The sequence below is a fragment of the Poecilia mexicana genome, unplaced genomic scaffold (assembly GCF_051168715.1).
Source record: "Poecilia mexicana isolate PSO_F unplaced genomic scaffold, ASM5116871v1 scaffold_6, whole genome shotgun sequence".
In the NCBI taxonomy this organism is placed as follows: domain Eukaryota; kingdom Metazoa; phylum Chordata; class Actinopteri; order Cyprinodontiformes; family Poeciliidae; genus Poecilia; species Poecilia mexicana.
In genome coordinates, this window is record NW_028263375.1 from 26,789,168 (window position 1) to 26,817,125 (window position 27,958).

Here is a 27,958-nt window from a genome sequence, read left to right on the forward strand (position 1 = left end):
CTTTTCATTCTGAGCTAAAACACACTTTGCAGATTTTAAGCAAGTGAACTTTATTCAAATGACGTTCTTTGATGCCTCAGATCTTACTACTTGTACGACTGTTACAATTTTATTTAGGGCACCAAAATAAAAACAGAAAAGCAGACGATTCATGGTGTTTGAAAACCCCTCATACCACACAAAAGTTACTAATAGTGATATCTGTAATAGCTTGTTTCACTTGCAATTATAGCAATGGGCACAACAATGGAGAGAAAGACGATTAACGATGTCAGTACAGTCGCCACGATGTTGAGAGCCCGAGCAGTGGAGGCGTGACCTCTGGCTCCGACTTGATCTCCAACCATCTTCCTGTCTCTGGCCTGAAAGCAGAAAAAATATTATTTTAATAACCGATTCATATGGCAAACAAAGAGTTCTCCCTTATTGCCTGCTGTAACTGTGGGACTTTTATCTCTGATTCATCAGATCACACGTTGATTTATTTATTCTTTTTACAAAAACACTCTTTCAAAGTAAAGTATAGAAAGTTTAAAGGTTTTTCAGCCATTTTTAGCCTTTTGATCCACTAAATTTTGGGGTCTTAATCTAGAGTCAGAGTTTCAGTAGATATTTTGTTTATTTTTTCCTTCTGATTCTCTACATATATAATGTGATATATCAGCACCAGGCGCAATTTTCTGTTCCTTTCTCTGTTTTTTAAAAACACAAAACCAATAAAACTTGTCTTTAATCCTTAATTATCCAGATTATTCTAATTAGTCTCCAGATTTCTCCAAACTGCATACAACACATTTACCAAAAGAGGAATCAGAAGCCAGTTTGAACACTTCATGATTTCTCTCTCCTTTTTTAAACAATCAAAAAAATGTTGACATTTCAGACAAATGTCTGAGAAACTATTAGCATAAACTCACCTTGACAGAGTAAATGAGAGCCACCAATCCAAGACAGAAAATATTTCCATAGATGAAGCTGCACAGCGACCAGACCAGATAATCTCTTGTGGGCTCAGTGGGGACGTTCACTACGGTGTGCTGAACTCCTGTGGGACGCCCAGGCTGTACAGAGGACACTTCATATACATGATCCATGCCTCTCAGCTCAGCTCCAGGAGGTATGGGGATCTGAACAATCTCTTAAAGAACGGCCTCACTACCTGGAGTGGGTTTTGTTTTTTTAAGTTGTCCTTGCTTAACAGGGGAAATTTCACCACTCAACAGCAGTTGGTATGCAATCCTGTCATTTCCAGTTGCTTTGTATGACGTTGAGCTTTTCCTCTCTTTCTTCTTAATAATTTGTTTGTTTTTGGATATGAGGAAATATTAACTTTGAATCTTTATAAGCCTGACTTTGCATAATAATATAAGAAGTTATTTTCAAAGGTTATTGATTTGGGGTGCTGTGGTGGCTCAGGGGTTAAGCACAACCCAAATAATGAGGCCTCAGTCTTCAATGCAGCTGTTGCAGGTTCAATTCCTGGCCTGGTGACCTTTGCTGGATGTCTTCTCTCTCTTTAACTATTTTCTTGTCTTAACGCATGTCAAATAAAGACCACTAGAACAAAAAACAATTAATAATAATTGACTAGGGGCGTGGTACAGCAGCAGCACTTGATGTACAGAGGCCTCTCATAACCCACTTTCCCATCTATCTACTGTGGAATAAAGACCACCGGAGCCAAAAGAAATCCATAAAAAAAGTAATTGATTAAACATGGGAGTGAAGATGGACTCATGAAAACAAAAATCAGACAGCAAAGTTAGTTTCAGTCGGAAATATTCCAGAAAGACCAACAAAATGCAAGAAAGTAGCAAAACTTCACAACCTTCTAAACTAAAAGGTCGGTGAAGGAGGACGTTGATCAGAGTAGCTGTCAAGAAGTCAATCGAAACTTTAGAGGAGCTGCAGAGATTCATGGCTCAGGTGAGAGAATCTGTTGCCATGACAACTATGAGTTCAGCCCTCCACAAACCAATCTGGCCTCTCTGGTAGAGTGTGCAGGAAGAAGTCCGTGTTTGAAAGAGAACCATGTAAAGTCCAGTTTGAAGGCCTTACTTGCCTCTGGGAAACCCTTTGAATATTTCATGTTTTTTGAGCAAAGAATAACTTTTTTAATGTGGTTTAAAAGCTAGACTTGGAAGAAGATTGAAGAAATTTGTGACCGAGAAACAGGAAGTGCTGAAAAGCTAAAGCCTAAAGTCGTCACCAGGGGGAACCTGGAAAATATGAGCAATGAGACGAGTACAAGCCAGTGTAATTAATATGATATAAATTTTATGATTCATTTGTCATAATTTTATGTTTTACATTTAGATTTTTGTTTTTATTGTCCTCACTTTGTCAATTCGTGACCAGATATGTTTTTGGTTTAAAAAGTGACACAGGAGGCTACACACAAAATAAATTACACTGCTGTGTCTTATAGAGTACAGGATTGTTTTTATAATCATCATGATGCAAGCTTTTCATTCTGAGCTAAAACACACTTTGCAGATTTTAAGCAAGTGAACTTTATTCAAATGAAGTTCTTTGATGCCTCAGATCTTACTACTTGTACGACTGTTACAATTTTATTTAAGGCACCAAAATAAAAACAGAAAAGCAGACGATTCATGGTGTTTGAAAACCCCTCATACCACACAAAAGTTACTAATAGCGATATCTGTAATAGCTTGCAGTGTTTGCAATTATAGCAATGGGCACAACAATGGAGAGAAAGACGGCTAACGATGTCAGTACAGTCGCCACGATGTTGAGGACCCGAGCAGTGGAGGCGTGACCTCTGGCTCCGTTCTGATCTCCAACCATCTTCCTGTCTCTGGCCTGAAAGCAGAAAAAATATTATTTTAATAACCGATTCATATGGCAAACAAAGAGTTCTCTCTTATTGCCTGCTGTAACTGTGGGACTTTTATCTCTGATTCATCAGATCACACGTTGATTTATTTATTCTTTTTACAAAAACACTCTTTCAAAGTAAAGTATAGAAAGTTTAAAGGTTTTTCAGCCATTTTTAGCCTTTTGATCCACTAAATTTTGGGGTCTTAATCTAGAGTCAGAGTTTCAGTAGATATTTTGTTTATTTTTTCCTTCTTATTCTCTACATATATAATGTGATATATCAGCACCAGGCGCAATTTTCTGTTCCTTTCTCTGTTTTTGAAAACACAAAACCAATAAAACTGTGTTTAAATCAAAAAGAAATTCCTTGATGTTTGAGTTTTGCTAAGCCTCAAAGTCTCATGCTGTAACTTACAGCTATTTGTCTTTAATCCTTAATTATCCAGATTATTCTAATTAGTCTCCAGATTTCTACAAACTGCATACAAATGTCTGAGAAACTATTAGCATAAACTCACCTTGACAGAGTAAATGAGAGCCACCAATCCAAGACAGAAAATATTTCCATAGACCAAGTTCCAGAGCGACCAGACCAGATAATCTGCTGGAGGCTCAGTGGGGACGTTCACTACGGTGTGCTGAACTCCTGTGGGACCCCCAAACTGTCCAGGGGACGCTTCATGTCTCCTGTCCTGCAGTGCGACGGTCTCATCAGGGTAAGGTGCAGAGGAGTAGCCAGGATCCATGACTCTCAGCTCGGCTGCAGGTGGAGGATGATCTGAGCAAGCTGATGAATCCACAGTCGTCTTTGGTTTTCAAGAGGGCCGTGCCTTAACAGTGGAAATTTCAGCACTGAAAAAAAAGTCGGTGTGCAAAAACCACAAGACTTTCATCTCCACTTGCAGCTTTTTAACTTTTTTCTTCTTAATAGTTCACATGTACTTGCTTATGAACATTCAGGGTTAATTGATGGTGAATATTTGCAAACTTAATTTTGCAGAATAATTTAAGGAGTTATTTTCAAAAGTAATTGATTAAACATGGGAGTGAAGATGGACTCATGAAAACAAAAATCAGAGGGCAAAGTTAGTTTCAGTCGGAAATATTCCAGAAAGACCAACAAAATGCAAGAAAGTAGCAAAACTTCACACCCTTCTAAACTAAAAGGTCGGTGAAGCAGGACGTTGATCAGAGTAGCTGTCAAGAGGTCAATCGAAACTTTAGAGGAGCTGCAGAGATTCACGGCTCAGGTGAGAGAATCTGTTGCCATGACAACTATGAGTTCAGCCCTCCACAAACCAATCTGGCCTCTCTGGTAGAGTGTGCAGGAAGAAGTCTGTGTTTGAAAGAAACCATGTAAAGTCCAGTTTGAAGGCCTTACTTGCCTCTGGGAAACCCTCTGAATATTTCATGTTTTTTGAGCAAAGAATAACTTTTTTAATGTGGTTTAAAAGCTAGACTTGGAAGAAGATTGAAGAAATTTGTGACCGAGAAACAGGAAGTGCTGAAAAGCTAAAGCCTAAAGTCGTCACCAGGGGGAACCTGGAAATTATGAGCAATGAGACGAGTACAAGCCAGTGTAATTAATATGATATAAATGTTATGATTCATTTGTCATAATTTTATTTTTTACATTTAGATTTTTGTTTTTATTGTCCTCACTTTGTCAATTCGTGACCAGATATGTTTTTGGTTTAAAAAGTGACACAGGAGGCTACACACAAAATAAATTACACTGCTGTGTCTTATAGAGTACAGGATTGTTTTTATAATCATCATGATGCAAGCTTTTCATTCTGAGCTAAAACACACTTTGCAGATTTTAAGCAAGTGAACTTTATTCAAATGACGTTCTTTGATGCCTCAGATCTTACTACTTGTACGACTGTTACAATTTTATTTAAGGCACCAAAGTAAAAACAGAAAAGCAGACGATTCATGGTGTTTGAAAACCCCTCATACCACACAAAAGTTACTAATAGCGATATCTGTAATAGCTTGTAGCACTTGCAATTATAGAAATGGGCACAACAATGGAGAGAAAGACGATTAACGATGTCAGTACAGTCGCCACGATGTTGAAAACCCGAGCAGTGGAGGCGTGACCTCTGGCTCCGACCTGATCTCCAACCATCTTCCTGTCTCTGGCCTGAAAGCAGAAAAAATATTATTTTAATAACCGATTCATATGGCAAACAAAGTTCTCCCTTATTGCCTGCTGTAACTGTGGGACTTTTATCTCTGATTCATCAGATCACACGTTGATTTATTTATTCTTTTTACAAAAACACTCTTTCAAAGTAAAGTATAGAAAGTTTAAAGGTTTTTCAGCCATTTTTAGCCTTTTGATCCACTAAATTTTGGGGTCTTAATCTAGAGTCAGAGTTTCAGTAGATATTTTGTTTATTTCTTCCTTCTGATTCTCTACATATATAATGTGATATATCAGCACCAGGCGCAATTTTCTGTTCCTTTCTCTGTTTTTCGAAAACACAAAACCAATAAAACTTGTCTTTAATCCTTAATTATCCAGATTATTCTAATTAGTCTCCAGATTTCTACAAACTGCATACAACACATTTACCAAAAGAGGAATCAGAAGCCAGTTTGAACACTTCATGATTTCTCTCTCCTTTTTTAAACAATCAAAAAAATGTTGACATTTCAGACAAATGTCTAAGAAAATATTAGCATAAACTCACCTTGACAGAGTAAATGAGAGCCACCAATCCAAAACAGAAAATATTTCCATAGACGAAGTTCCAGAGCGACCAGACCAGATAATCTGCTGGAGGCTCAGTGGGGACGTTCACTACGGTGTGCTGAACTACTGTGGGACCCCCAGACTGTCCAGGGGACGCTTCATGTCTCCTGTCCTGCAGTGCGACGGTCTCATCAGGGTAAGGTGCAGAGGAGTAGCCAGGATCCATGACTCTCAGCTCGGCTGCAGGTGGAGGATGATCTGAGCAAGCTGATGAATCCACAGTCGTCTTTGGTTTTCAAGAGGGCCGTGCCTTAACAGTGGAAATTTCAGCACTGAAAAAAAGTCGGTGTGCAAAAACCACAAGACTTTCATCTCCACTTACAGCTTCTTACCTTTGTCTTCTTAATAGTTCACATGTGCTTGCTTATGAACGTTCAGGGTTAATTGATGGTGAATCTTTGCAAACCTAATTTTGCAGAATAATTTAAGGAGTTATTTTCAAAAGTAATTGATTAAACATGGGAGTGAAGATGGACTCATGAAAACAAAAATCAGACAGCAAAGTTAGTTTCAGTCGGAAATATTCCAGAAAGACCAACAAAATGCAAGAAAGTAGCAAAACTTCACAACCTTCTAAACTAAAAGGTCGGTGAAGGAGGACGTTGATCAGAGTAGCTGTCAAGAGGTCAATCGAAACTTTAGGGGAGCTGCAGAGATCCACGGCTCAGGTGAGAGAATCTGTTGCCATGACAACTATGAGTTCAGCCCTCCACAAACCAATCTGGCCTCTCTGGTAGAGTGTGCAGGAAGAAGTCTGTGTTTGAAAGAGAACCAACCATGTAAAGTCCAGTTTGAAGGCCTTACTTGCCTCTGGGAAACCCTTTGAATATTTCATGTTTTTTGAGCAAAGAATAACGTTTTTAATGTGGTTTAAAAGCTAGACTTGGAAGAAGATTGAAGAAATTTGTGACCGAGAAACAGGAAGTGCTGAAAAGCTAAAGCCTAAAGTCGTCACCAGGGGGAACCTGGAAAATATGAGCAATGAGACGAGTACAAGCCAGTGTAATTGTGTAAATCTGTTCTTGTATTTAGTAGAAATAGTGGAGTTAAATAGTAGGAGGTGTTTTCTGCTGTTTCCTGGAAACATGAAGGGTTGTGTTTTAGCTGATTTGCTCACTGATTCTTTGTTGTAAACTTGCAAATTTTAAGGACAAAACATTTTTAACAAAATATACAGCTGAGTAGTTTGACTGTAACTATGCTGAACTAAAGTCAACAACTCTCAGTGTCCATTACTAGTGAAATGGCACCATGGAAACAACGGACCTTTATTTGTATGACCTTGTCTGATTGGTGTAGCTCGTTTTCTCATGATTGTTTGCTCAGTTCTGCATCACATGATATAAATGTTATGATTCACTTGTCATAGTTTTATTTTTTATATTCAGATTTTTGTTTTTATTGTCCTCAATTTGTCAATTTATGAACAAATATGATTTTGGTTTAAAAAGTGACACAGGAGGCTACACACAAAATAAATCACACTGCTGTGTCTTATAGAGTACAGGATTGTTTTTATAATCATCATGATGCAAGCTTTTCATTCTGAGCTAAAACACACTTTGCAGATTTTAAGCAAGTGAACTTTATTCAAATGACGTTCTTTGTTGCCTCAGATCTTACTACTTGTACGACTGTTACAATTTTATTTAGGGCACCAAAATAAAAACAGAAAAGCAGACGATTCATGGTGTTTGAAAACCCCTCATACCACACAAAAGTTACTAATAGTGATATCTGTAATAGCTTGTAGCACTTGCAATTATAGCAATGGGCACAACAATGGAGAGAAAGACGGCTAACGATGTCAGTACAGTCGCCACGATGTTGAGAGCCCGAGCGGTGGAGGCGTGACCTCTGGCTCCGTTCTGATCTCCAACCATCTTCCTGTCTCTGGCCTGAAAGCAGAAAAAATATTATTTTAATAACCGATTCATATGGCAAACAAAGAGTTCTCCCTTATTGCCTGCTGTAACTGTGGGACTTTTATCTCTGATTCATCAGATCACACGTTGATTTATTTATTCTTTTTACAAAAACACTCTTTCAAAATAAAGTATAGAAAGTTTAAAGGTTTTTCAGCCATTTTTAGCCTTTTGATCCACTAAATTTTGTGGTCTTAAACTGTATAAAACACATTTACCAAAAGAGGAATCAGAAGCCAGTTTCAAGCCTCTTCATGATTTCTCTCTCCTTTTTCAAACAATCAGAAAATGTTTACATTTCAGACAAATGACTGAGAAACTATTAGCATAAACTCACCTTGACAGAGTAAACGAGAGCCACCAATCCAAGACAGAAAATATTTCCATAGACCAAGTTCCAGAGCGACCAGACCAGATAATCTCTTGTGGGCTCAGTGGGGACGTTCACTACGGTGTGCTGAACTCCTGTGGGACCCCCAAACTGTCCAGGGGACGCTTCATGTCTCCTGTCCTGCAATGCGACGGTCTCAGCAGAGTAAGATGCAGAGGAGTACGCAGGATCCATTGCTCTCAGCTCGGCTGCAGGTGCAGGACGATCTGAACGATCTGCTCCAGAACTGGCAGGCGGTCCGGAGTGGGGTTTGTTTTTTATGATGTTCGTGTCTTAACTGGAAATTTAACCACTGAAAAATGGTCAATGTGCAAAAACCACAATACTTTCATCTCTGGTTGCTTTGAAGCACAAACATTTGACATGAATGTTGGTAGATTTGGGGGTGAGGAAGTACTACATTGGTACACAACCTTCCATGTTCTAAATTGTATTTTTGTATAACTGCAGTTGTTACTGCTTTACTTTTGGAAAATAATTAGTCTCTCTGCACACAATGAAATTGAGGATGTGGATTTTTGTGTGTTTTTTCTGTTAATCTAGTTCCTGTGTCGGCTCGTCTCCCCCTGATCGTCTCCAGCTGCCTCTTATTTCCCTGATTATCCCCTTGTGTGTGTTTAGCCTCACCTGTGTTACCTGCTCCCCGTCAGGTCCTTGTCTTTGCTGTCAGTCTTTGTTAGTCCTGTGTCGTCCCAGTGCTACCATAGTGTCTGAGGTTTTAGCCTCACTGTTCACCTGTGCTGCCTGGATTTCTGTTCTCTTCATGTTTGTCATTAAAACCATCATTATAGAACATCAACCTGGTCTACCGCGTCCATCCTCACCTCCTCAATCAACCCAATTCATGACAGAAAGGACATTTAAACGTTTTAAAGAGGATAATGTCAATTATTATTATTATTATTATGAAACAAACTATTAATTCATCTGAGCTAAAACACCCTTTGCCGGTTTTCATAAGCAAACTTTACACAAATTAAGTTCTTAGACTTTTCTATTAGCGTTACTGTCACAACTTCATTTTGGCACCAGAGAAAAAAGAGAACAACTGCGTTATAGCGTTGGACAATCTCTCATACACTCTGAAAGTTGGTTATTGCCAATAATTGTAATTGTAATAGGATCTGTAGCTTGAACAATGCTTCGCTTGTACAATCGCAGTAAAGATTACAACAACGACTACCAAACACGCCAGGATGTTCGCCAGGATGCTGAGAACCCGAGCGGTGGAGTCGTGACGTCTGGCTCCGTCCAGATCTCCAACCAGCTTCTGGTCTCTGGCCTGAAAGCAGCAAAAAAATATTCATTTTAAAACTGGACTCAAACTAGAAACAATGGTACTTCCCTTCTTGTCTGAAACCTTTTGCCTTTTGTAAGTGTCATGACTGATTTCTCTCTGACTGAAAGCACAACTCACCATCATGGAAAGTAGAAGCCACTTTTGTTTGGTAAAGGATATTTTTTCTGTTCGACATGAGCTGCCAGGCAGTCAGGGAGTCTAGAAAGTGATGTCTAGCAAAATATGTTTACATTTTACAGTCAGTGTGATGTTTTTCTTTTCATTTGTCATATCAGCTTCTTTTCTGAGTTGCTACAACCTGAACACACACTCTTCCAAAGTAGAAAATTGTTATTTTAAATCTTTTTGGTCAACTGGGACTGGGGTATCAATCTGAACCTAAGGTTTGTGAAGTGGGTTCAGTAGAATCCAGTCCAGATTTTTATTGACCAAAGTTTGTCAAAGTGTAGAAAAATGCTCATGCACATTCAGTTGTTCAGGTTCCATTTAGTTTCATAGTTTTGTGATTATTGAGTTCTCCTTCCTTCTCTTTCCTTCTCGTTTTATCTCATGTCAGATTTTTTATTGCGTTGGTCGTGTCCTTCTCATGCTGAGCTGAGCTCCACCTGTTTACTCTTCTTTAGTTTCTGTTCTCTGTGGGTTTGTGATTCTAACATTCATTCTATTTTCTTCCTATGCAGTTGCTCTCACTCTGGTTTTTCCCACCACTCTCTGGCTCATGCTGACTCTCCTAGTTCTTTCCATTGTCTGTTCACACCTCACAAGTCCTCTGGATTTTGGATTTGAGTCAAGTTCCTGCAGAAAAAGGTGGTTCAACAAAGTAATAAAAAAGGCCCCCAGCTATGGGTGTAGAAGATTTCGTGCAAAGCCAAACTACGCAGTCCCACCGCAGGTCCTAATCAGAAGGTTTCGTTATGAGAAACATCTTCACTCACAGGAAAACCAGGTGGTTTATGTGGTTGTTATGTGGAGGTGCACAGAGCAGGCAGATGACTCGTAGCTGGGAAGTCAAACTAATGTCTTCACTCAGACACAAACCAGGATGAAATAAAAAAGATAAAACTCTGAACATCGCAGGTCTCAGACGTGAACGGAGGAAGAGAGTGTTGTTGTTAGCACAGCTTCAAAGACGATGGTCAGGAACTACTTTTTTAGTTGTCATTTGGCTATTTCTCTCTCTCTCTCTCTCTCTCTCGCTCTCTCTCTCTCTCTCTCTCTCTCTATATATATATATATATATATATATATATATATATATATATAGAATATATATATATATATTCTGTTTTATATATAAAACAGAATATATATATATATATATATATATATATATATATATATATATATATATATATATAGAATATATATATTCTGTTTTCGTCTCTCGCCCATTGGTATATGCCAAATGTGGCATATACCAAGGAGATGCTCTGTCCCCACTGCTGTTCTGCATAGGCCTGAACCCCCTCAGCCAAATCATCAACAAGACTGGCTACGGATACCGACTTAAGAATGGGGCCACAATCAGTCACCTCCTCTACATGGATGACATCAAGCTGTACGCCAAGAGCGAGCGAGACATCGACTCACTGATCCACACCACCAGGATCTACAGCACTGACATTGGGATGTCATTCGGACTAGAGAAGTGTGGCCGGATGGTTACAAAGAGAGGGAAGGTCGTCCACACAGAAGGGGTCTCACTCCCAGAAGGAACAATAGCAGACATAGAGCACAGCTACAAGTACCTGGGAATACAGCAAGCAAATGGCAACCTCGATGAGGTCACAAGGACAGGAGCCACAGCCAAATACCTCCAACGAATAAGGCAAGTCCTGAGAAGCCAGCTCAATGGTAAGAACAAGATCCGTGCAATAAACAGCTATGCCTTACCAGTAATCAGATACCCTGCCGGAATAATTAGCTGGCCAATGGAAGAGATGAAGGCCACGGATGTTAAGACTCGGAAGCTACTAACCATGCATGGAGGGTTCCACCCCAAATCCCGCACCCTGAGACTGTACACGAGCCGTAAGGAAGGAGGCAGAGGACTAGTGAGTGTGAGAGCCACTGTCCAGGATGAAACATCCAAGATCCATAAATACATCAAGGACAAAGCCTCAACGGACGATGTGCTCAGCGAATGTCTCAGGCAATGGGGAACAGAGGACAAGGTGCTGGAGGAACCATCATGGGAGGACAAGCCCCTACATGGGATGTACCACCGACAAATAACTGAAGTGGCTGATATCAGGAAATCCTACCAATGGCTGGAGAAAGCTGGACTCAAGGACAGCACGGAGGCCCTCATCCTGGCCGCTCAGGAACAGGCCCTAAACACCAGAGCAATAGAGGCTCAGATCTACCACACCAGACAAGACCCAAGGTGCAGGTTATGCAAGGAGGCCTCTGAGACAGTCCAGCACATAACAGCAGGGTGCAAGATGCTGGCAGGGAAAGCGTACGTGGAACGACATAACCAAGTGGCGGGCATAGTGTACAGGAACATCTGTGCAGGATATGGACTGGAAGCCCCGAGGTCAAAGTGGGGAACACCCCCAAAGGTGGTGGAGAATGACCGAGCTAAGATCCTGTGGGACTTCCAGATCCAGACAGACAAGATGGTAATGGCGAACCAACCGGACATTGTGGTGGTGGACAAAGAACAGAGGAAAGCCGTTGTGGTGGATGTAGCAATACCAAGTGACCACAACATCAGGAAAAAGGAGCATGAGAAACTGGAGAAATACCAGGGCCTCAGAGAGGAACTGGAAAAGGCCTGAAAGGTGAAGACCACAGTGGTGCCTGTGGTCATCGGGGCCCTCGGGGCAGTCACCCCCAAACTGGAGCAGTGGCTAAAACAGATCCCAGGAACAACATCAGACATCTCAGTCCAGAAATGTGCAGTTCTAGGCACAGCCAAGATACTGCGCAGAACCCTCAAGCTCCCAGGCCTCTGGTAGAGGACCCGAGCTCAGAGGATGAAAGAGAGAGACCACCGAGGAGGGTGAGAAGGGAATTTTTTTTTTTTCTGTCTTATCTACGTACAAAAAAATTAAGGCAACTTTTTCTTTGTTTAAAGTACTTGCTCATTTTGCTACATGAAACAGAAAATCCAAGTAAATTAACTTAACCCTTGTGTTTACAAATGGGGTCCAACTGACCCCATACCTGTATCACTTGTATCATTTGCCTCAGGCCCTCGTACGCACAAGGGTTTATTTTGTCAAGTAGATTAGGCAAAACTGAACTTTGTACAAATTATGCAACTTTTTAAATGTAGTAAATGAAATTTGCAAGTACATTGTAAAATCTTAAGTTAACTTAATAAAACTGAAGATGCTGTCATTTAATCAACAACCGAAGCTTAGTTGTTGTTTTTTAAACTAGAAACTCCTCAAAAAGTAAATACTTGATTGAAGCATCTCATGGCTCCTACTTTTTAATTGCTTCTCAAACTTTGACACAACAGAAATTCTTCTTGATAAGGCAAAAAAATAAATAAAAAATCTCTATAAAGGAAGAGCCACCTGCTTCCTCTCAGTTAGAGAACATTTCCTGTCACCGTTTCCAGCCTGCTCAGTTGACTTCAGTGAACATGGCTAAAAGTCAGGTACGGTTTCAGCTGAAAGGTTTGTGGTCTGAATCAGGGTAAAACTGAACACACCGCTTTACTTTAGTTCTTTTTTTAACAGCAGCTGACAGCTGCAAACACATGAATGATGCTAACTCATCACACACACAGGAATGAAAGAAGAGCAACAGAAAAACACTGCAAATGCTGCAACCACAAGAAATAAAAGGAAAACTTGTGTAAACTCAGGAGTCCGGAAGTCTGTAGTGTTGCCTGAATGTAAACATGTTTCTGTTCTGCAGTATTTGCATGTGGGGTGATTTGTGGTTGTGTGTTTTGGAGATTGTATTTGCCTCGTTCACTTGTTTGCGGAGCATTTTGCCATTTGCTGCATGTTCACAGCTCCGTTGTTACCATCCTCTATGGCTAACTGAAGAGGCACAGAAAACGAATTTCAAGCTTCAGAGAAAAAGAGCAACCATTGTTAAAGAAAATTCTAAAATAGTTAATTTGGAAAAAAGTTTGGCTCCCTCTTCCTCTGGATCCCAGGTCCTCTCGGTGGGCCACGTGTAGCCACAAGGAAAACAACAATGCGTGTTGACGTCACAGAATTACAGAGTTTAATCCAATATAAGACAATGCATAAACTTACACCAGAAACTGTATAACAACGGAGACATACATTCATTTACCTGACATAAATGGAAAGAAGAAGAAAAGCAAAGACGTGCAAAGACATCTTTGGAGAGTTGCAAGAGCAAATCTGATTTGTTACTTCTGTGTAGAAAGTTTTATTGTCATAATGAGAGGTACCAGGACTCGAAGGCAAGCAACAACTACGGACACCAAACTCAGTTTACAGATTTATTGAACAAGAAGGTGTAATGGGGGAAACGATGGAGAGGTGTAGATCAGCGGCAGCAGGGAGGAACCGGGCCAGAGGAGGAACTGAGAAATGGATGAGCAGTTAGACAGAGGAATAATGACAGGAATGATGATGTAACCTGATGAGGGCTTACGGATTGGGGGTTCAGGTGAGCAGAGGAGGGTACAGCAGTTGGGGCAGTGAGGGGTCTCCAGGTAGGGGAGTTCCAGCAGGTAACTGAGGGTGGACAGGCAGCAGCAGGGTGGTGGTGGTGGAGGAATCCAGGGGCTCGGCCAAGCCGAACAGCGAGGGCCAGGTAGTCCAGGTGGATCTGATTCTCAGAGAGAGGTCCGGGTTGGTTCTAGGAGGAAGAAAGATGGAAGAGGCGTCAGGAGCAAGTTAGACACTTGCAACAGCACTGAGAGCTAGAGTGTACCACTGTAGAAGCAGAACCATCTGGCATCTTCTTCTGGGAAGCCGCTCCTATTTAAGGCCATTGTTGATTGGAGATGACGAGCACCAGCTGGATCCCGTCAGCCTGCCACCCTGAAAATGTAGAGAAAACACTCCCCTGCAGAATGAATATGAATATACCATTCATTTATAGTAAAAGGTATATTCTTATCTTTAATTTATTCAAATAAGGCGTATCTTTGCTCATCCAACCAGAAGCTATCTCTGACCCTCTATCTGAAGCCTAAAACTCCTGCCGTGTTTACGGCCTTTCACAGATGAGTGTGAAAAGCTGGAACTTCTCCTGTATTGTTTTCCACACAGACAAAAGGCAGTTCAAAAGATCCTAGCAAACCATCTGCTGTAACTACAGGTAAGTATTTGTTAGTCAGCTGAGTCCATGTCCAATGTAGCTTCATGTGAATGTAACCCAAACAATAAGAGATCAACTGATTTCACTGACCAAGAAATGATGATAAAAACTGTATTTTATATTTCCTCGGGTCGCTTTTGTGTACATTAAAGTTTGTCTCATAATCTAAAATATTAAATGTGCATTAAAAAGAAAAAAATAGATGAAATCTATGATTAAAAAACTAACCTTTTCTGATGTACTTTATATGTATATTTTTCTGACACTTGATGTACTTTTACAACATTTGTGTAGGTTGCAAACAGCTGTTGGTGTAAAATAACCCAGACTATTAAATTTGATAATTTCTTGAAATTGCGGAGTTATCAGAATTTATTTTATTGATTCATAATCTATTCACAATAATGATGTATTTACTGGACTTTTTTTTTTCTTTTATGCCTTGGTTTTCCCTTCAGAATAAAGCTTTGCTCAGCATTAAGTCTGTTTTATGTTTATTTTTTATTAGGAAACAAGTTTCTGGTCTTATCACAATAAAGTAAAAATTTCCAAAGTTTTGACCAAGAAGAAAAAAAAAAGACAAACACAATTTGACAAAAAAATGCATCTAAGAAAAACTGAGGTCTTTATTATCTTTATAAAAATAAATGCTGTGACTGAAGTGAAGTCAGTTTGTCAGAGTGCTTCTTGTTGTGCTGCTGATTTAATAAAATCAAAAAAGCTTAGATTATGTCTCATGAATGTCCATTCAGTATCCCATCAGGACAGAAAGAACTAGAAATGTTTGCAAATTTATTAAAAAAGAAAAACTGAAATATCACACATGGTCACAGATATTTTATTTATTTATTTATTTAGATACATTTGTAAAAAATTTCTACATTTCTTTTTTTTCTGTATATGGGATGCTGAGTACATTCATGAGAAGTAATATGAACTTTTTTGATTTTAGCAAATGGCTGCAATGAAACAAAGAGTAAAACATTTAAAGGGGTTTCAATAATTTCCAGTCCCACTGTACCTGTTTAGTAAGTTTTCTTTCTTCAGGGCCACTAACGGCTCGACTGAACCGCGTTTCGTCCGTACATGACTTGCAATCAAGCACAAATGTGTATTTGATCACATAAACAGAAGCGTTTTTACAGCTAACTCATACTAACTTCCTCATATGTTTCTAGAAGCAGAACTTCAGAAAGAGATGAACAAACCATCTTTTCTAATCTCTGTATCTTTGTTTCCATCTGCAAGTTAGAATGAGGCGGCAAAACTGGTTTAGGCATTTCTCACCATCTTGAGTCTTTCAAAGGACTTTTCAGAGATAAGGTTGAGAAAATGATCTGTTCTTGCATGATTAGTTTCAAAAGAGGCGAAGACTGGTCACACATGCAAACATTCACATGCTGACATAAACTCATCCAGTTATGAACATAAACTCCAGCAGCATATTTCTCTCATGTTATACCATCAAAACATGATGACAGTTTTAACAGTGAAATATCAAATATATATATATATATATATATATATATATATATATATATATATATATATATATATATATATATATATATATATATATATATAACGTATCTTTGTTAAAGTTACTTACTGCAGCTTTAAGGTCAAATGTGGTTTGTTTTATTATCAGATCTACGTAAAATTAGTTTTATCATTTCATTACCATAGCTCAGTGTTGTGGTCAAGACCACCAAACCCGAGACCAAGACAAGACCAAGACCAGAGTGTATCGAGACCAAGACAAGACCGAGGCAGGTCGAGACCAAGACCAGCAGCCTGCGCTACATGACACAATAAAATGTAAAATATGATCAAAATTGCTTCTCAATTTGATATGAAAGATCTATATTCCCAAAAAACACCTAGATATTAAATACTTAATACATTTTACCAATATTAAATATTTCATCTCTGTGGTGAAACCGAGACCGAGGTGGTCTCGTGCCATCCCTAAAAAGATAACGCCCTGGGCGTTTGCCCATATTTCTCATGTCAGTAACCACCACTGTCTGCATCATTAAACATAGCAATTGAGGCAATGCCCTGACAGTAAATAATGCTCAACTATGAACACTGACCAAGGAACAACAAGCAAGAAGTAACCAAGCACAAGACCCTCATCGTGACTGTTTTCACTCTCTATCCCGCTACATGAAGCCAGGTAGTCTGACACCATGGCAGACATTACAGCTGCCACTTTGAACGAAAACAATGAAAGAGCAATGTGCATTCTCTGCATGCTCTTTCGTTCTTGTGTTTTAGTTGTCAATTTAAAAAATATCAACGTACATAATTAAATAAAATAATAATAGCTCCTGCAGTGTATGCAGAGCATTACAAGAACAAAGAACGGGTGTTCTGTCAGGTCAGATCGTCATACGCTTAGCACGAACCCACGACTATATCTGTCAGACACGTCATTACCATAAGATAGCAACATAGAATCATGACGTAGATCGTCATACACTTTGTTATTAACAATTGTATGGCATCTGTGGTGTGCTGTAGTGGCGCAGGGGTTAAGCACTTAGTCCTTGACGTGGCCGTCGCAGATTGTATGGCATCCTGACTTAGCGATTAAGTGGGTTGATGAGTTTTACATGGACGTGTGTTGTAGCTGACTCCAGCTGCAGCCAGACCTGCTTTAAATACACTTTGAAACCATGACAATGCATGTATATCTATGTAGTTATCTTTTTTTTTATTTGTTGGCTCTAGTGGCCTTTATTTGAAGGTAGTTTGACAGGAAAGAGGGTAATGAGGGAGGGGGAAGACATGTGGTGAATGTTGCCAGGCTGGGAATTGAGCCTGTTACTACTGGCATCAGGACTAAGGCCTCAATGCATGGGTTTTGCTTTGCCCATGCGCCACCACAGGACCCCCTATATAGTTATCATTGAAAACAATTTAATGACTTATGTTTGTCATAACTTATTGCGTATGGTGAACTGACAACTCCTCTGACTGTCAGACTTAATGCGCATGCAGGCATGGTACTCACTGCATGTATGCTATTCTGACAGCGTATGGCTATCTGATAGAACAACGGCTCTCAGTGACACTCCAGTCCTATCTAATAAGTAAAGAGCCGTGCAGAAGAATCGGACTGTTTCTGAATGTCACGTCACTATATTGCAGACTTTTGGACACAACGTTGTCCCATATTTGTGTCAGTCAACACCTCCGCACAATAATTCAGCGCAGTGAGTGACGACTTTTTTTTCATCACAAATACTTATGTGTCTCTGTACAGCTAGCTTTACTAACATCACGTCAACGGAGCTTACCTTCTTTGAGCTACTTTTCTAAGTGACGAAAAAAGTTAGACGTTGTCCCCATCGTCTGTGAAAGCGAAGCGCTGCTGAGTTAGCTGTGGCCATCGGCTTTCTTATGATTTATGCAGCGCTATTCTATTACTGACAATTAGACAGACATCTTCTGCCGCTAAGAGGAAACCACTGCGCATGTCTCAGAGCGCCGCGCGCGAGTGAAAGGTGAGGAGGGGGAGGTGGAGCAACAGAAACACGTAATTGCTTGGACTTTAATTGGTGCGTTTTGCACCCACTGAAAACAAAGATGTTAACAAATAAACTGGACAGTATGCTGTACGCTTAGTGATATTTTCACAGTTGCGTTCTCGACTGGTCTTGAAATAAAATGCCGAGTCCTCAGCGCCCGAGACCGAGACGAAATGCGATCGAGTCCAAAACCAGACCATCAAAAAATGGTCTCGAGACCAAGACTGATCTGGACACTGGCATAGCTGAAGATGGAATATCTTGAAATGTGTCAAATAATTCTACATATCATCAATAAGTAAATAAATACTTATAAGTATTTATAATAAATAAGTAAATAATAAATAAGTAAATAAATCCTAGAAATTTTTACTTATTTGTGCAAAACCAAATCATTATTTCACAATATGTCAGAAAAAATCTGTCCTCACCTGGTTAAATAACCACATTTCTCTATTATTTTACTCACAATATCAAGTTAAAATAACTTATTTTACTTTAGAATAATTTAAATTCTTGTTTCAAGTTGCAATTTCTGATCTGATGATGAATTTTATTAAACTTCACAATGAATTCAGCTCAGAAACAATTAGTGTAAACAGGACATTATCCTCAAGCTTTAAAATAAACATTTTCTTTAATAAAACACCAGAGTCGGATCAATGTGACGCACTTCCATCTCAGGATACAGAAACATGGCGCTAAGCATTCTGGGAAATAGTTCCCACTCCTGTCTTTTTCTTCTTTCAGTTTTTTAAGTACTAACCTAAAAACTCTAGTTTATTAAACTCTTGGAGGTTTGACAAAATTAATAAAAAGTTAACACAACTTACTGCTGTAGGTTTATGTTTCACAAACTCACATTTAGGTTCAAAATCTAAAACTTTACCTTTATTTAACTTAAAGAGTAGAAGACAGTAGGCACAACTAAATGCAACTCAAATCGAAGTCAGTTATTGTAATGCAGTTTTATTACTACCCTGCACAAAGTTAAAAGATAATTATTTGCCCTTTCTCTCAGATAAACTGGACATTTCAATAACAATATCTACTATCACTACACATTGGAGTCATTTTACATGAACCTTAACCCTAACCCTAACCCTACCCAACCTGTCGCCTAGCAACCCAAGCAGAGCTCCAGCACATTTTATAAGGTGGCGAGGTGAGGAGAGGAGGAAGACGTAGGAAAGGTGGCGAGGTGAGGAGAGGAGGAGGAAAACAAGGCAATGTGGGAACAGTAAAAAAATGTCCGTTGCATCACAAGGTGGGAGGAGGAAGAAGTACGAAAGGTGACAATATGGCAAAAGGAGGAAGACGCGCACCAGGTGGTAGGTCAAGAGGAGGAAGAGGAGGACAAGCAAAAGATGGCAGGTCAAGAGGAGGAAGAGGAGGACATGGAAAAATGTAATAGGATAAAAGGAAAAGATAGGCCATACAAAATATGGTAGGGTGAGAACAGGCAAAGTGTCTAAAACCAGAAAACAAGGACAAAAAGCTGTCATGGGTTTTGAGGATACAATAAAGCAACTTTGAAACCAACAAAGTATTGATCATTCTTAATTTTTAAAATCTAATACAGTCAAGTAAAAAAGTTGTTTTCAATGAAATAATGTTGCCACATATGCCTATTTTTAAAAAGCATCCATATTGAACATTGTAACATGTTGTTTGCCTGCATAAAAAGTAAAAAAATAAACTTATAAACATGTTATTTGTGGTTTTGTACAGAAAACTATATAGCCTTGCTTTTGTGCATGTAAACGGTTTTAAAATTTGTGTAAAAACGAACAGAAGCTGCTCACTGGAATAAGAAAAGCAACTATTTTGTAATGCTATTGCTTTAGAATGAACAGTATTGGTAACCCAGGAGTTTAACTCCTGGGAGTTTAACTCCTGGGTTACCAATGAGGTACCAATGAGGTATGAGGTTGGTGTCAATAGCAGGGACCAATGCATGCTAATTCTGGGCATCGCAAAAATGTTTTTGAGTCATAGGTTTTGGGTGATATCTTCCTAGATACGTGATATCTAGCAAGATATCACCCAAAACCTATGACATGGAGGTTGTGCTTCTGGGGGCAGTAATGTTTGTCTGGAGAAAAATTAATCTACCAGGAAGGTCGTGATAAGGAGTGTTAAGGAAGAATATCTAAATTGGTTAACTTTGGAAAAAGTTTGGCTCTCTCTTTCTCTTGGATCCCAGGTCCTCTCGGCGAGCCACGTGTAGCCACAAGGAAAACAACAGCAATGCGTGTTGACGTCACAGAATTACAGAGTTTAATCCAATATAAGACAATGCATAAACTTACACCAGAAACTGCAGAACAACGGAGACATACATTCATTTACCTGACATAAATGGAAAGAAGAAGAAAAGCAAAGACGTGCAGAGACATCTTTGGAGAGTTGCAAGAGCAAATCTAATTTGTTACTTCTGTGTAGAAAGTTTTATAGTTAAGGCGTATTCTTATCTTTAATTTATTCAAGTAAGGCGTATCTTTGTTCATCCAACCAGGAGCTATCTCTGACCCTCTCTCAAGCCAGAATCTCCTGCCGTGTTTACGGCTTTTCACAGATGAGTGTGAAAAGCTACAACTTCTCCTGTATTGTTTTCCCACAGACAAAAGGCAGTTCAAAAGATCCTAGCAAACCATCTGCTGTAACTACAGGTAAATTAAAGGTCAAAAAGTCAGAATACATTACTAATTTCAAAACCACAATTAGGCCATTTGAATCAAGACATGTTAAGTTTTAAAATTAGCTTATTTTAAATTTATTTTCTAAACACCGTCTGAAATAAATCGCTGTCTTATGACAGTCGACTTGGAGCAAAAGCATTTATTTACCAAATTACTTTGTCGTCCTTCTTAAACAGAACCGTTTTGTATGTGATGATGTCGCCACCACCTGGCTTAGACTGTTATGCCACAATCACATTATAAACAAAACTCCTGAAATCAGGATGGAGTGATTGAAATCTCTCTGCAACTTGCGTTATCGTTACTCCCCGAACTCCAAACTGCTTCTGGAGCTGATGATAAATTAAGTTTAAAACTGACACAAAAACTGAACTTTATGGAGAAGATGAGGGCCGCCAGTCCCAGGCAGAGTGGATTTCCATACACAAAGGAGATGAGAGACCAGATGATGTGGTCGTTGGGCCTATCAACCTTAATTAAGGTTGATATGACTGAAGCCTCACTGAGAGCCGTTCTGTGTTCTTGTAATGCTCTGCGTACACTGCAGTAGATATTATTTTATTTCATAAAATATTAGCTACTGCATATATTCCATATATATTCCATATATATATATATCTATATCTATATATATATATATATAAAAAAAAAAAAAAAATTCCCCTCTCACCCTCCGTGGGTGGTCTCTTTCATCCTCTGAGCTCGGGTCCTCTACCAGAGGCCTGGGAGCTTGAGGGTTCTGCGCAGTATCTTGGCTGTGCCTAGAACTGCACATTTCTGGACTGAGATGTCTGATGTTGTTCCTGGGATCCGTTTGAGCCACTGCTCCAGTTTGGGGGTGACTGCCCCGAGGGCCCCGATGACCACAGGCACCACTGTGGTCTTCACCTTCCAGGCCTTCTCCAGTTCCTCTCTTAGGCCCTGGTATTTCTCCAGTTTCTCATGCTCCTTTTTCCTGATGTTGTGGTCACTTGGTATTGCTACATCCACCACAACGGCTTTCCTCTGTTCTTTGTCCACCACCACAATGTCCGGTTGGTTCGCCATTACCATCTTGTCTGTCTGGATCTGGAAGTCCCACAGGATCTTAGCTCGGTCATTCTCCACCACCTTTGGGGGTGTTCCCCACTTTGACCTCGGGGCTTCCAGTCCATATTCTGCACAGATGTTCCTGTACACTATGCCCGCCACTTGGTTATGTCGTTCCATGTACGCTTTCCCTGCCAGCATCTTGCAACCTGCCGTTATGTGCTGGACTGTCTCAGAGGCCTCCTTGCACAACCTACACCTTGGGTCTTGTCTGTCTGGTGTGGTAGATCTGAGCCTCTATTGCTCTGGTGTTTAGATTATATATATATATATATATATGCAGGGAAAGCATACAATGAACGACATAACCAAGTGGCGGGCATAGTGTACAGGAACATCTGTGCCGAATATGGACTGGAAGCCCCAAGGTCAAAGTGGGGAACACCCCTAAAGGTGGTGGAGAATGACCGAGCTAAGATCCTGTGGGACTTCCAGATCCAGACAGACAAGATGGTAATGGCGAACCAACCGGACATTGTGGTGGTGGATAAAGAACAGAGGAAAGCCGTTGTGGTGGATGTAGCAATACCAAGTGACCACAACATCAGGAAAAAGGAGCATGAGAAACTGGAGAAATACCAGGGCCTAAGAGAGGAACTGGAAAAGGCCTGGAAGGTGAAGACCACAGTGGTGCCTGTGGTCATCGGGGCCCTCGGGGCAGTCACCCCCAAACTGGACCAGTGGCTCAAACAGATCCCAGGAACAACATCAGACATCTCAGTCCAGAAATGTGCAGTTCTAGGCACAGCCAAGATACTGCGCAGAACCCTCAAGCTCCCAGGCCTCTGGTAGAGGACCCGAGCTCAGAGGATGAAAGAGAGAGACCACCCAAGGAGGGTGAGAAGGGAATTATTATATATATATATATATATATATATATATATATATATATATATATATATATATATATATATATATATATAAAATATATATATAAAATCAATCTCTCAGCTCTAAGTATTTGATATCTAGGTGTTTTGTGGGAATGTGGAAGCAATTTTGATAGGTAAACTTAATTTTATTGTGTCATGTAGAACAGGGTGCTGGTCTTTGTCTTGTCTTGGTCTCGGGTTCGGTGGTCTAGACTACAACGTGCTCCGTGGCTCCTTGGTTCCATGTCATCCCCTGCCAGTTGGATTTCTTTCAAAATAAATGCCACTAGTGGCAAAAATAAGTGAAGTTCATGCTATGTTAGGACAGGAGACAAGATGATTCCATCCCTGAAATTATGATGCATAAAATCAAACATCTAAGTCTAAACTGTGTTACAGAGTAAACACAATAAAAACATGCTTTATTTGTGGCATTGTTCATTAAAATGGCATATTTCTGATGTATTAAAATTAAATACAATTGGTACATTTAATGATATTAGCGATTAGGTTATGTATTCAGCAAGTACTTTTACTTTTAATACGCAAGTATTTTTAAAAGCCAGTACTTTTTTACTTTTACTTAAGTAAAATGTTACTTTTACTTTTACTTGAGTAAATTTTTGTCTGTGTATTTGCACTTTTACTTAAGTACATTTTTTGGGAACTTTCTCCACCACTGCTGATATTTAGGACTAGTTGAAGACTGACAGAAAACAGAAGGTACTGAAAACCCGCCTGAAGTCGCCACCAGGGGGCATCTTGGCATCTTTTTGCTAAAATGTAAGCAATGAGACGAACTGCTGCCAGAAGAGTTCAAGGCTTTTATTGTTTATTTAGAAAAAACTGGAAGTGAATAGGCATTTGCTGCTGTTTCTGGATACATGAGCTGCTGTGAAAGCCACAGAATTGGGAGGATAGAGCTGACTGAGCAGCCAACATGGCAACCCTGACTGGTATATGTTGTAATTTTGCAGTAGTTATGGGTATTATTGACAGACAAATTTACTTTCTGTGGCATCTTTGTGTTTAGAGATCTCAATATATTAGTTAATCATTTTTATTTATGCATGATAATAAGTCCATCTGTCTGTCTGTCCATCCATCCATCCATCCATCCATCCATCCATCCATCCATCCATCCATCCATCCATCCATCTTCTTCCACTTATCCGAGGTCAGGTCATGGGGGTAGCAGCCTAAGCAGGGAGGCCCAGACTTCCCTCAGCCACTTATTCCAGTTTCTCCAGGGAATCCCAAGGCGTTCCCAGGCCAGCAGAGGAACATGGACCCTCCAGCGTGTTCTGGGTCTTCCTCCCCCTGATGGGACGTACCCAGAACACTTCACCAGGGAGGCATTCAGGAGGCATCCTGACCAGATGCCCAAGCCACCTCAACTGGTTCCTCTTGATGTGAAGGAGCAGCAGCTCTACTCTGAGTCCCTCCCAGATGACTGAGCTTCTCTCTCTAAGAGAGAGCCCAGCCACCCTACGGAGAAAACCCATTTCGGCCGCTTGTACCCATGACCTCGTTCTTTCAGTCATGACCCAAAGCTCATGACCATAGATGAGGGTAGGAACATAGATCGATGTAGATTTGGTGTCAGCTTCACTCAGCTTTTGAAAACCCCTTCTTACTTAGTGATATGTTTAACATCTTGCAGCATTTGCAATCATAGCAATGAGCACAGCAGTGGAGAGAAAGATATGGTGTTTGAAAACCCCTTATATCACACAAAAGTTATTTAGTGATATCTGTAATATCTTCTAGCGTTTGCAATCATAGCAATGGGCACAACAATGGAGAGAAAGACGGCTAACGATGTCAGGACGGTCGCCACGATGTTGAGAGCGCGAGCAGTGGAGGCGTGACGTTTGGCTCCATCCAGATCTCCAACCAGCTTCCTGTCTCTGGCCTGAAAGCAGAAAAAAATATGTTTTTCGATTCATATGGAAAACATCTGGTTCTCCCTTATTGCCTGGTGTAACTTTGGGACTTTTATCTTTGATTTACCAAAGCGCATGTTGAGTTATTAACTTTTTATTTATTTTACAAAAACAGACACTTTTTCAAAGTAAAAATTAGAAAGTTTAAAGGCTTTTCTAGACATTTTTAGCCTTTTGGAGTCTTAAGCTAGACTCAGAGTTTCAGTAGAAAAGCCATCCATACGATTGAACTACCTTGATATTTGAGTTTTGTGAAATCACACTGTGATTTAAATCTTTTTGTCTTTAAACCTTAATTATCCAGATTTTTCTAATTAGTCTCCAGATTTCTCCAAACTGCATAAAAGTCATTTACCAAAAGAGGAATCAGAAGCATGATTTCTCTCCTTTTTCAAGCAATCAGAAAATGTTGACATTTCAGACAATGACTGAGAAACTATTAGCATAAACTCACCTTGACAGAGTAAATGAGAGCCGCCAATCCAAGACAGAAAATATTTCCATAGATTAAGTTCCACAGCGACCAGACCAGATAATCTCTTGTGGGCTCAGTGGGGACGTTCACTACGGTGTGCTGAACTCCTGTGGGACCTCCAGGCTGTCCAGGGGACGCTTCATGTCTCCTGTCCTGCAGTGTGAAGGTCTCAGCAGGGTAAGATGTGTAAGCTACAGTGGTGTAACAAGGATCCATGGCCCTCAGCTCGGCTGCAGGTGGAGGACGATCTGAAGAGTCTGAAGAACTGGCACGCTACAGAGAGTGGATGTGCTTTTTTTGATGCTTGTGGTTTGATAATGATCTATTCATCACCTACCAACAAGGTTACATTTATAAAACCTGCAGTGCTTTCATTTCTACTAGTTTTGTCAAGTTTAGAGGTTCAGAATTTTTAGCTCCTAAAATAAATTGCCTGTGCACGCACAAGACATTTAAAGGCAAATTGAGATTTAATTAAACCTGTTTGGTCTGAAAGCAGCAAAAATATTCATGAAAAGAAGAAGAAACCCAAGTTTACTTTTAAGAGAAGAAGTTTAAAATTCTTTTCTGCTAAAAACGGATTTCTATGCAGTCGGGACAGTTTTGAATGCAATTTCATTATTGCTCTTCCATCAAATATTCAGTATGTTCTGAAAAACAGCTACACTTTACACATGTAAACAAAAAAATGGACAAAAATGTGTTTTACTTTGATTTATACACCATGTTCCAAATTATTATGCAAGTGATATTTTCTCAGATTTTCCTTAATGGTCAATCCAAATGATGGTCAGTCTAATTTTCAAGTCATGAACCGTTACAGTATAAATCTGTGGGGATTTGAGTTTTCTCTGTTTATTCTTGGTTCCTTTTCTTGTGAGTCTCTGTGCTGTCCTGTCTTCCCCTTGATTGTTCCCAGCTGTGTCTAGTATCCCTGATTACTCCCAGTGTATTTAAGTTCACCTGTTGTCTCTTGTTGGGTCCTTGTCGTACGTCATTTGTCGTCGTACTATTGTTTAGCTGTCAGTCATCTCAGTTGAACTGTCAAGTACTGAGACGACGTCGCTCTCGTTTGGTCAGTCCTGTAATTGTTGCTACCGGTGCTGAGCTTTAGCTTTTCGCTCTGCCGTGCTGCCAGCTTCCTGGACTGTGTTTGAGCAGTTTATCCTCATTAAATCACCATTATCTTCTACAACCTGGGTCTGCCGGCGTTCTCCCTCACCACCAACACTTGATGACAAAAACAAATTTTACTTAACAAACCTCCCAATGAGAACAGTTTTTTTTTCTCAAAAATAAACTCATAATTCACTGTTCCAAATTATTATGCACCGCAGATTTTCAAAACATTTTATGGATTATAAAAAACTGCAAACAGCCTTTCTCCAAATGTCCAGCATTAAATGGTCACATTTACTAAAATTAAAATATTTCAATCAAAAACATCTTAACAGACCTTCTTTGGTATCACCTGCACAATTCTTGCATCCATTGAACTTCAGTTTGTGGATAGTTTCTGCTTGAATGTCTTTGCAGGATGTCAGGATACCTTCCCAGAAAATAAACTCTTACTGAAATAAAAAACAAAGCAGCAATTACTACACTATAAAAGATATACTGAACTATTTACAGCAAATAAATAAATACCAAGTGATAAACTATCAGACTATTTTTTAAAACACAGGGAGGTGAGCCAAGCTCACTCATCGAGCCAAGAAAGTCCCATGGCTTCGCCCCCAAACGACCACTCCCTCACTTGTAGTCTGTGCAGAGCTCCTCTCCTCTTATGTCTTTCGTTGCTCTTATTGGCTCAGCCAGCCAGAACTGCAAACTTTGCCAGTACACCTTTCACATTAAAGTCCTTGGCAGAATGATTTATTATTCTCCCAAAGGTGGCCATCTGTGGATGACATTGGCAAGGGTGAATCTGTGAATCGATGCACAGGTCCTGGTCTCCAGACTTAAAAAAGAAAATATACGATTCCTCTCCCTCCTTCAGGGATTCCACCAACCACCGGCCCTCGGAGGCGTTGGCAACCTGACCGTGGTAGTCGCGCACAGGATGGAGCCCTTTGGGAAATGCCCTGCTCGCAAAGAGCCCTGTGGAGGAGAAACCCAATTGAATTAATCCATTTATTACTTTATTAATTTATAATAATAAGTATCATCTTAATTATTACAAAAGTGTCAGTTTCCAGATCCAGGAAACAGCAGGTACCATCAACCGACCTTTGCCTGCGCCTGGCTCCTTGCTGTCAGAAATCACAAGTCTGGTCCAACTCTGGCACTGGATGTGGTGAACGAGTTCCTGGTCATCTTCCGGGGTGCCGATGGATGGTGGTCTCCAGCCCTGTAGCACCTGCTCAGCAGAGACGCAGTTCTCGGTCCAGTTTGACTTTTTAATGAAGCTCTGCACCTTGGCCAGGGTTGGTTTTCACCTGCCTCTCTTCTTTTTACAAGGCGCTGCACCGTCTAGTTCAGGGGAGGGCAATCCTGGTCCTGGAGGGCCGGTGTCCTGCGACTCTAAGATGTCTCCCTGATTCAACACACTTGAATCCAACAGCTGAATCACCTCCTAAGTGCAGTCAGGTTCTCCAAAGTCCTGCTAACGACCTCATTATTTGACTCAGGTGTGTCGAAGTAGAGACACATCTAAAGGTTGCTGGAGACCGGCTCTCGAAGCCTGGAGTTGCCCACCCCTTAGCTTGAGGAGCTCCGCAGTTCAAAACCTTTTTTTTTTTTGTTCTTACCTGCAGTACTCGCTCTGACCCAGTTGGTCAACAGTCCACTACCTTTGGCTGCTCCTGGCAGATCCTTTCATTTTTGTTTCTGACGTCTTTCTTTGGGTG

At 40.2% G+C, this 27,958-nt stretch overlaps 5 protein-coding genes, 1 long non-coding RNA gene and 1 pseudogene across 6 annotated transcripts; all 7 read right to left on the reverse strand.

Annotated features, from left to right (window-relative positions):
* Positions 1-33: 33 nt before the first annotated feature.
* On the reverse strand, positions 34-1,161 carry LOC148158732 (dispanin subfamily A member 2b-like). The gene is made up of 2 exons (XM_088006511.1): positions 918-1,161; positions 34-362 (listed from the first exon to the last, which is right to left on the reverse strand). Exons 1-2 carry the CDS (start codon positions 1,092-1,094, stop codon positions 189-191), a joined length of 351 nt encoding a protein of 116 aa, XP_087862637.1. The 5' UTR covers positions 1,095-1,161; the 3' UTR covers positions 34-188.
* Positions 1,162-2,489: 1,328 nt separating this feature from the next.
* LOC148158733 (interferon-induced transmembrane protein 1-like) lies at positions 2,490-3,643 on the reverse strand. The gene is made up of 2 exons (XM_088006788.1): positions 3,363-3,643; positions 2,490-2,826 (listed from the first exon to the last, which is right to left on the reverse strand). The coding sequence occupies exons 1-2, from the start codon at positions 3,588-3,590 to the stop codon at positions 2,653-2,655; spliced, it is 402 nt and encodes a 133-aa protein (XP_087862914.1). The 5' UTR covers positions 3,591-3,643; the 3' UTR covers positions 2,490-2,652.
* Positions 3,644-4,422: 779 nt separating this feature from the next.
* On the reverse strand, positions 4,423-5,835 carry LOC148158734 (dispanin subfamily A member 2b-like). The gene is made up of 2 exons (XM_088006512.1): positions 5,547-5,835; positions 4,423-4,993 (listed from the first exon to the last, which is right to left on the reverse strand). Exons 1-2 carry the CDS (start codon positions 5,772-5,774, stop codon positions 4,820-4,822), a joined length of 402 nt encoding a protein of 133 aa, XP_087862638.1. The 5' UTR covers positions 5,775-5,835; the 3' UTR covers positions 4,423-4,819.
* A 1,272-nt stretch (positions 5,836-7,107) lies between these two features.
* On the reverse strand, positions 7,108-8,189 carry LOC106905015 (interferon-induced transmembrane protein 1-like). Its single transcript, XM_088006513.1, has 2 exons — positions 7,871-8,189; positions 7,108-7,506 (listed from the first exon to the last, which is right to left on the reverse strand). The coding sequence occupies exons 1-2, from the start codon at positions 8,096-8,098 to the stop codon at positions 7,333-7,335; spliced, it is 402 nt and encodes a 133-aa protein (XP_087862639.1). The 5' UTR covers positions 8,099-8,189; the 3' UTR covers positions 7,108-7,332.
* A 5,212-nt stretch (positions 8,190-13,401) lies between these two features.
* On the reverse strand, positions 13,402-15,572 carry LOC148158735 (uncharacterized). The gene is made up of 3 exons (XR_015763084.1): positions 14,100-15,572; positions 13,818-14,024; positions 13,402-13,746 (listed from the first exon to the last, which is right to left on the reverse strand). It is a non-coding gene; the product is annotated as an uncharacterized LOC148158735 (long non-coding RNA).
* Positions 15,573-23,494: 7,922 nt separating this feature from the next.
* Positions 23,495-25,466, reverse strand: LOC106905014 (dispanin subfamily A member 2b-like). Its single transcript, XM_014969606.2, has 2 exons — positions 25,089-25,466; positions 23,495-24,603 (listed from the first exon to the last, which is right to left on the reverse strand). The coding sequence occupies exons 1-2, from the start codon at positions 25,323-25,325 to the stop codon at positions 24,433-24,435; spliced, it is 408 nt and encodes a 135-aa protein (XP_014825092.2). The 5' UTR covers positions 25,326-25,466; the 3' UTR covers positions 23,495-24,432.
* A 1,139-nt stretch (positions 25,467-26,605) lies between these two features.
* Positions 26,606-27,537, reverse strand: LOC106905018 (N-lysine methyltransferase KMT5A-A-like; annotated as a pseudogene).
* Positions 27,538-27,958: the final 421 nt, after the last annotated feature.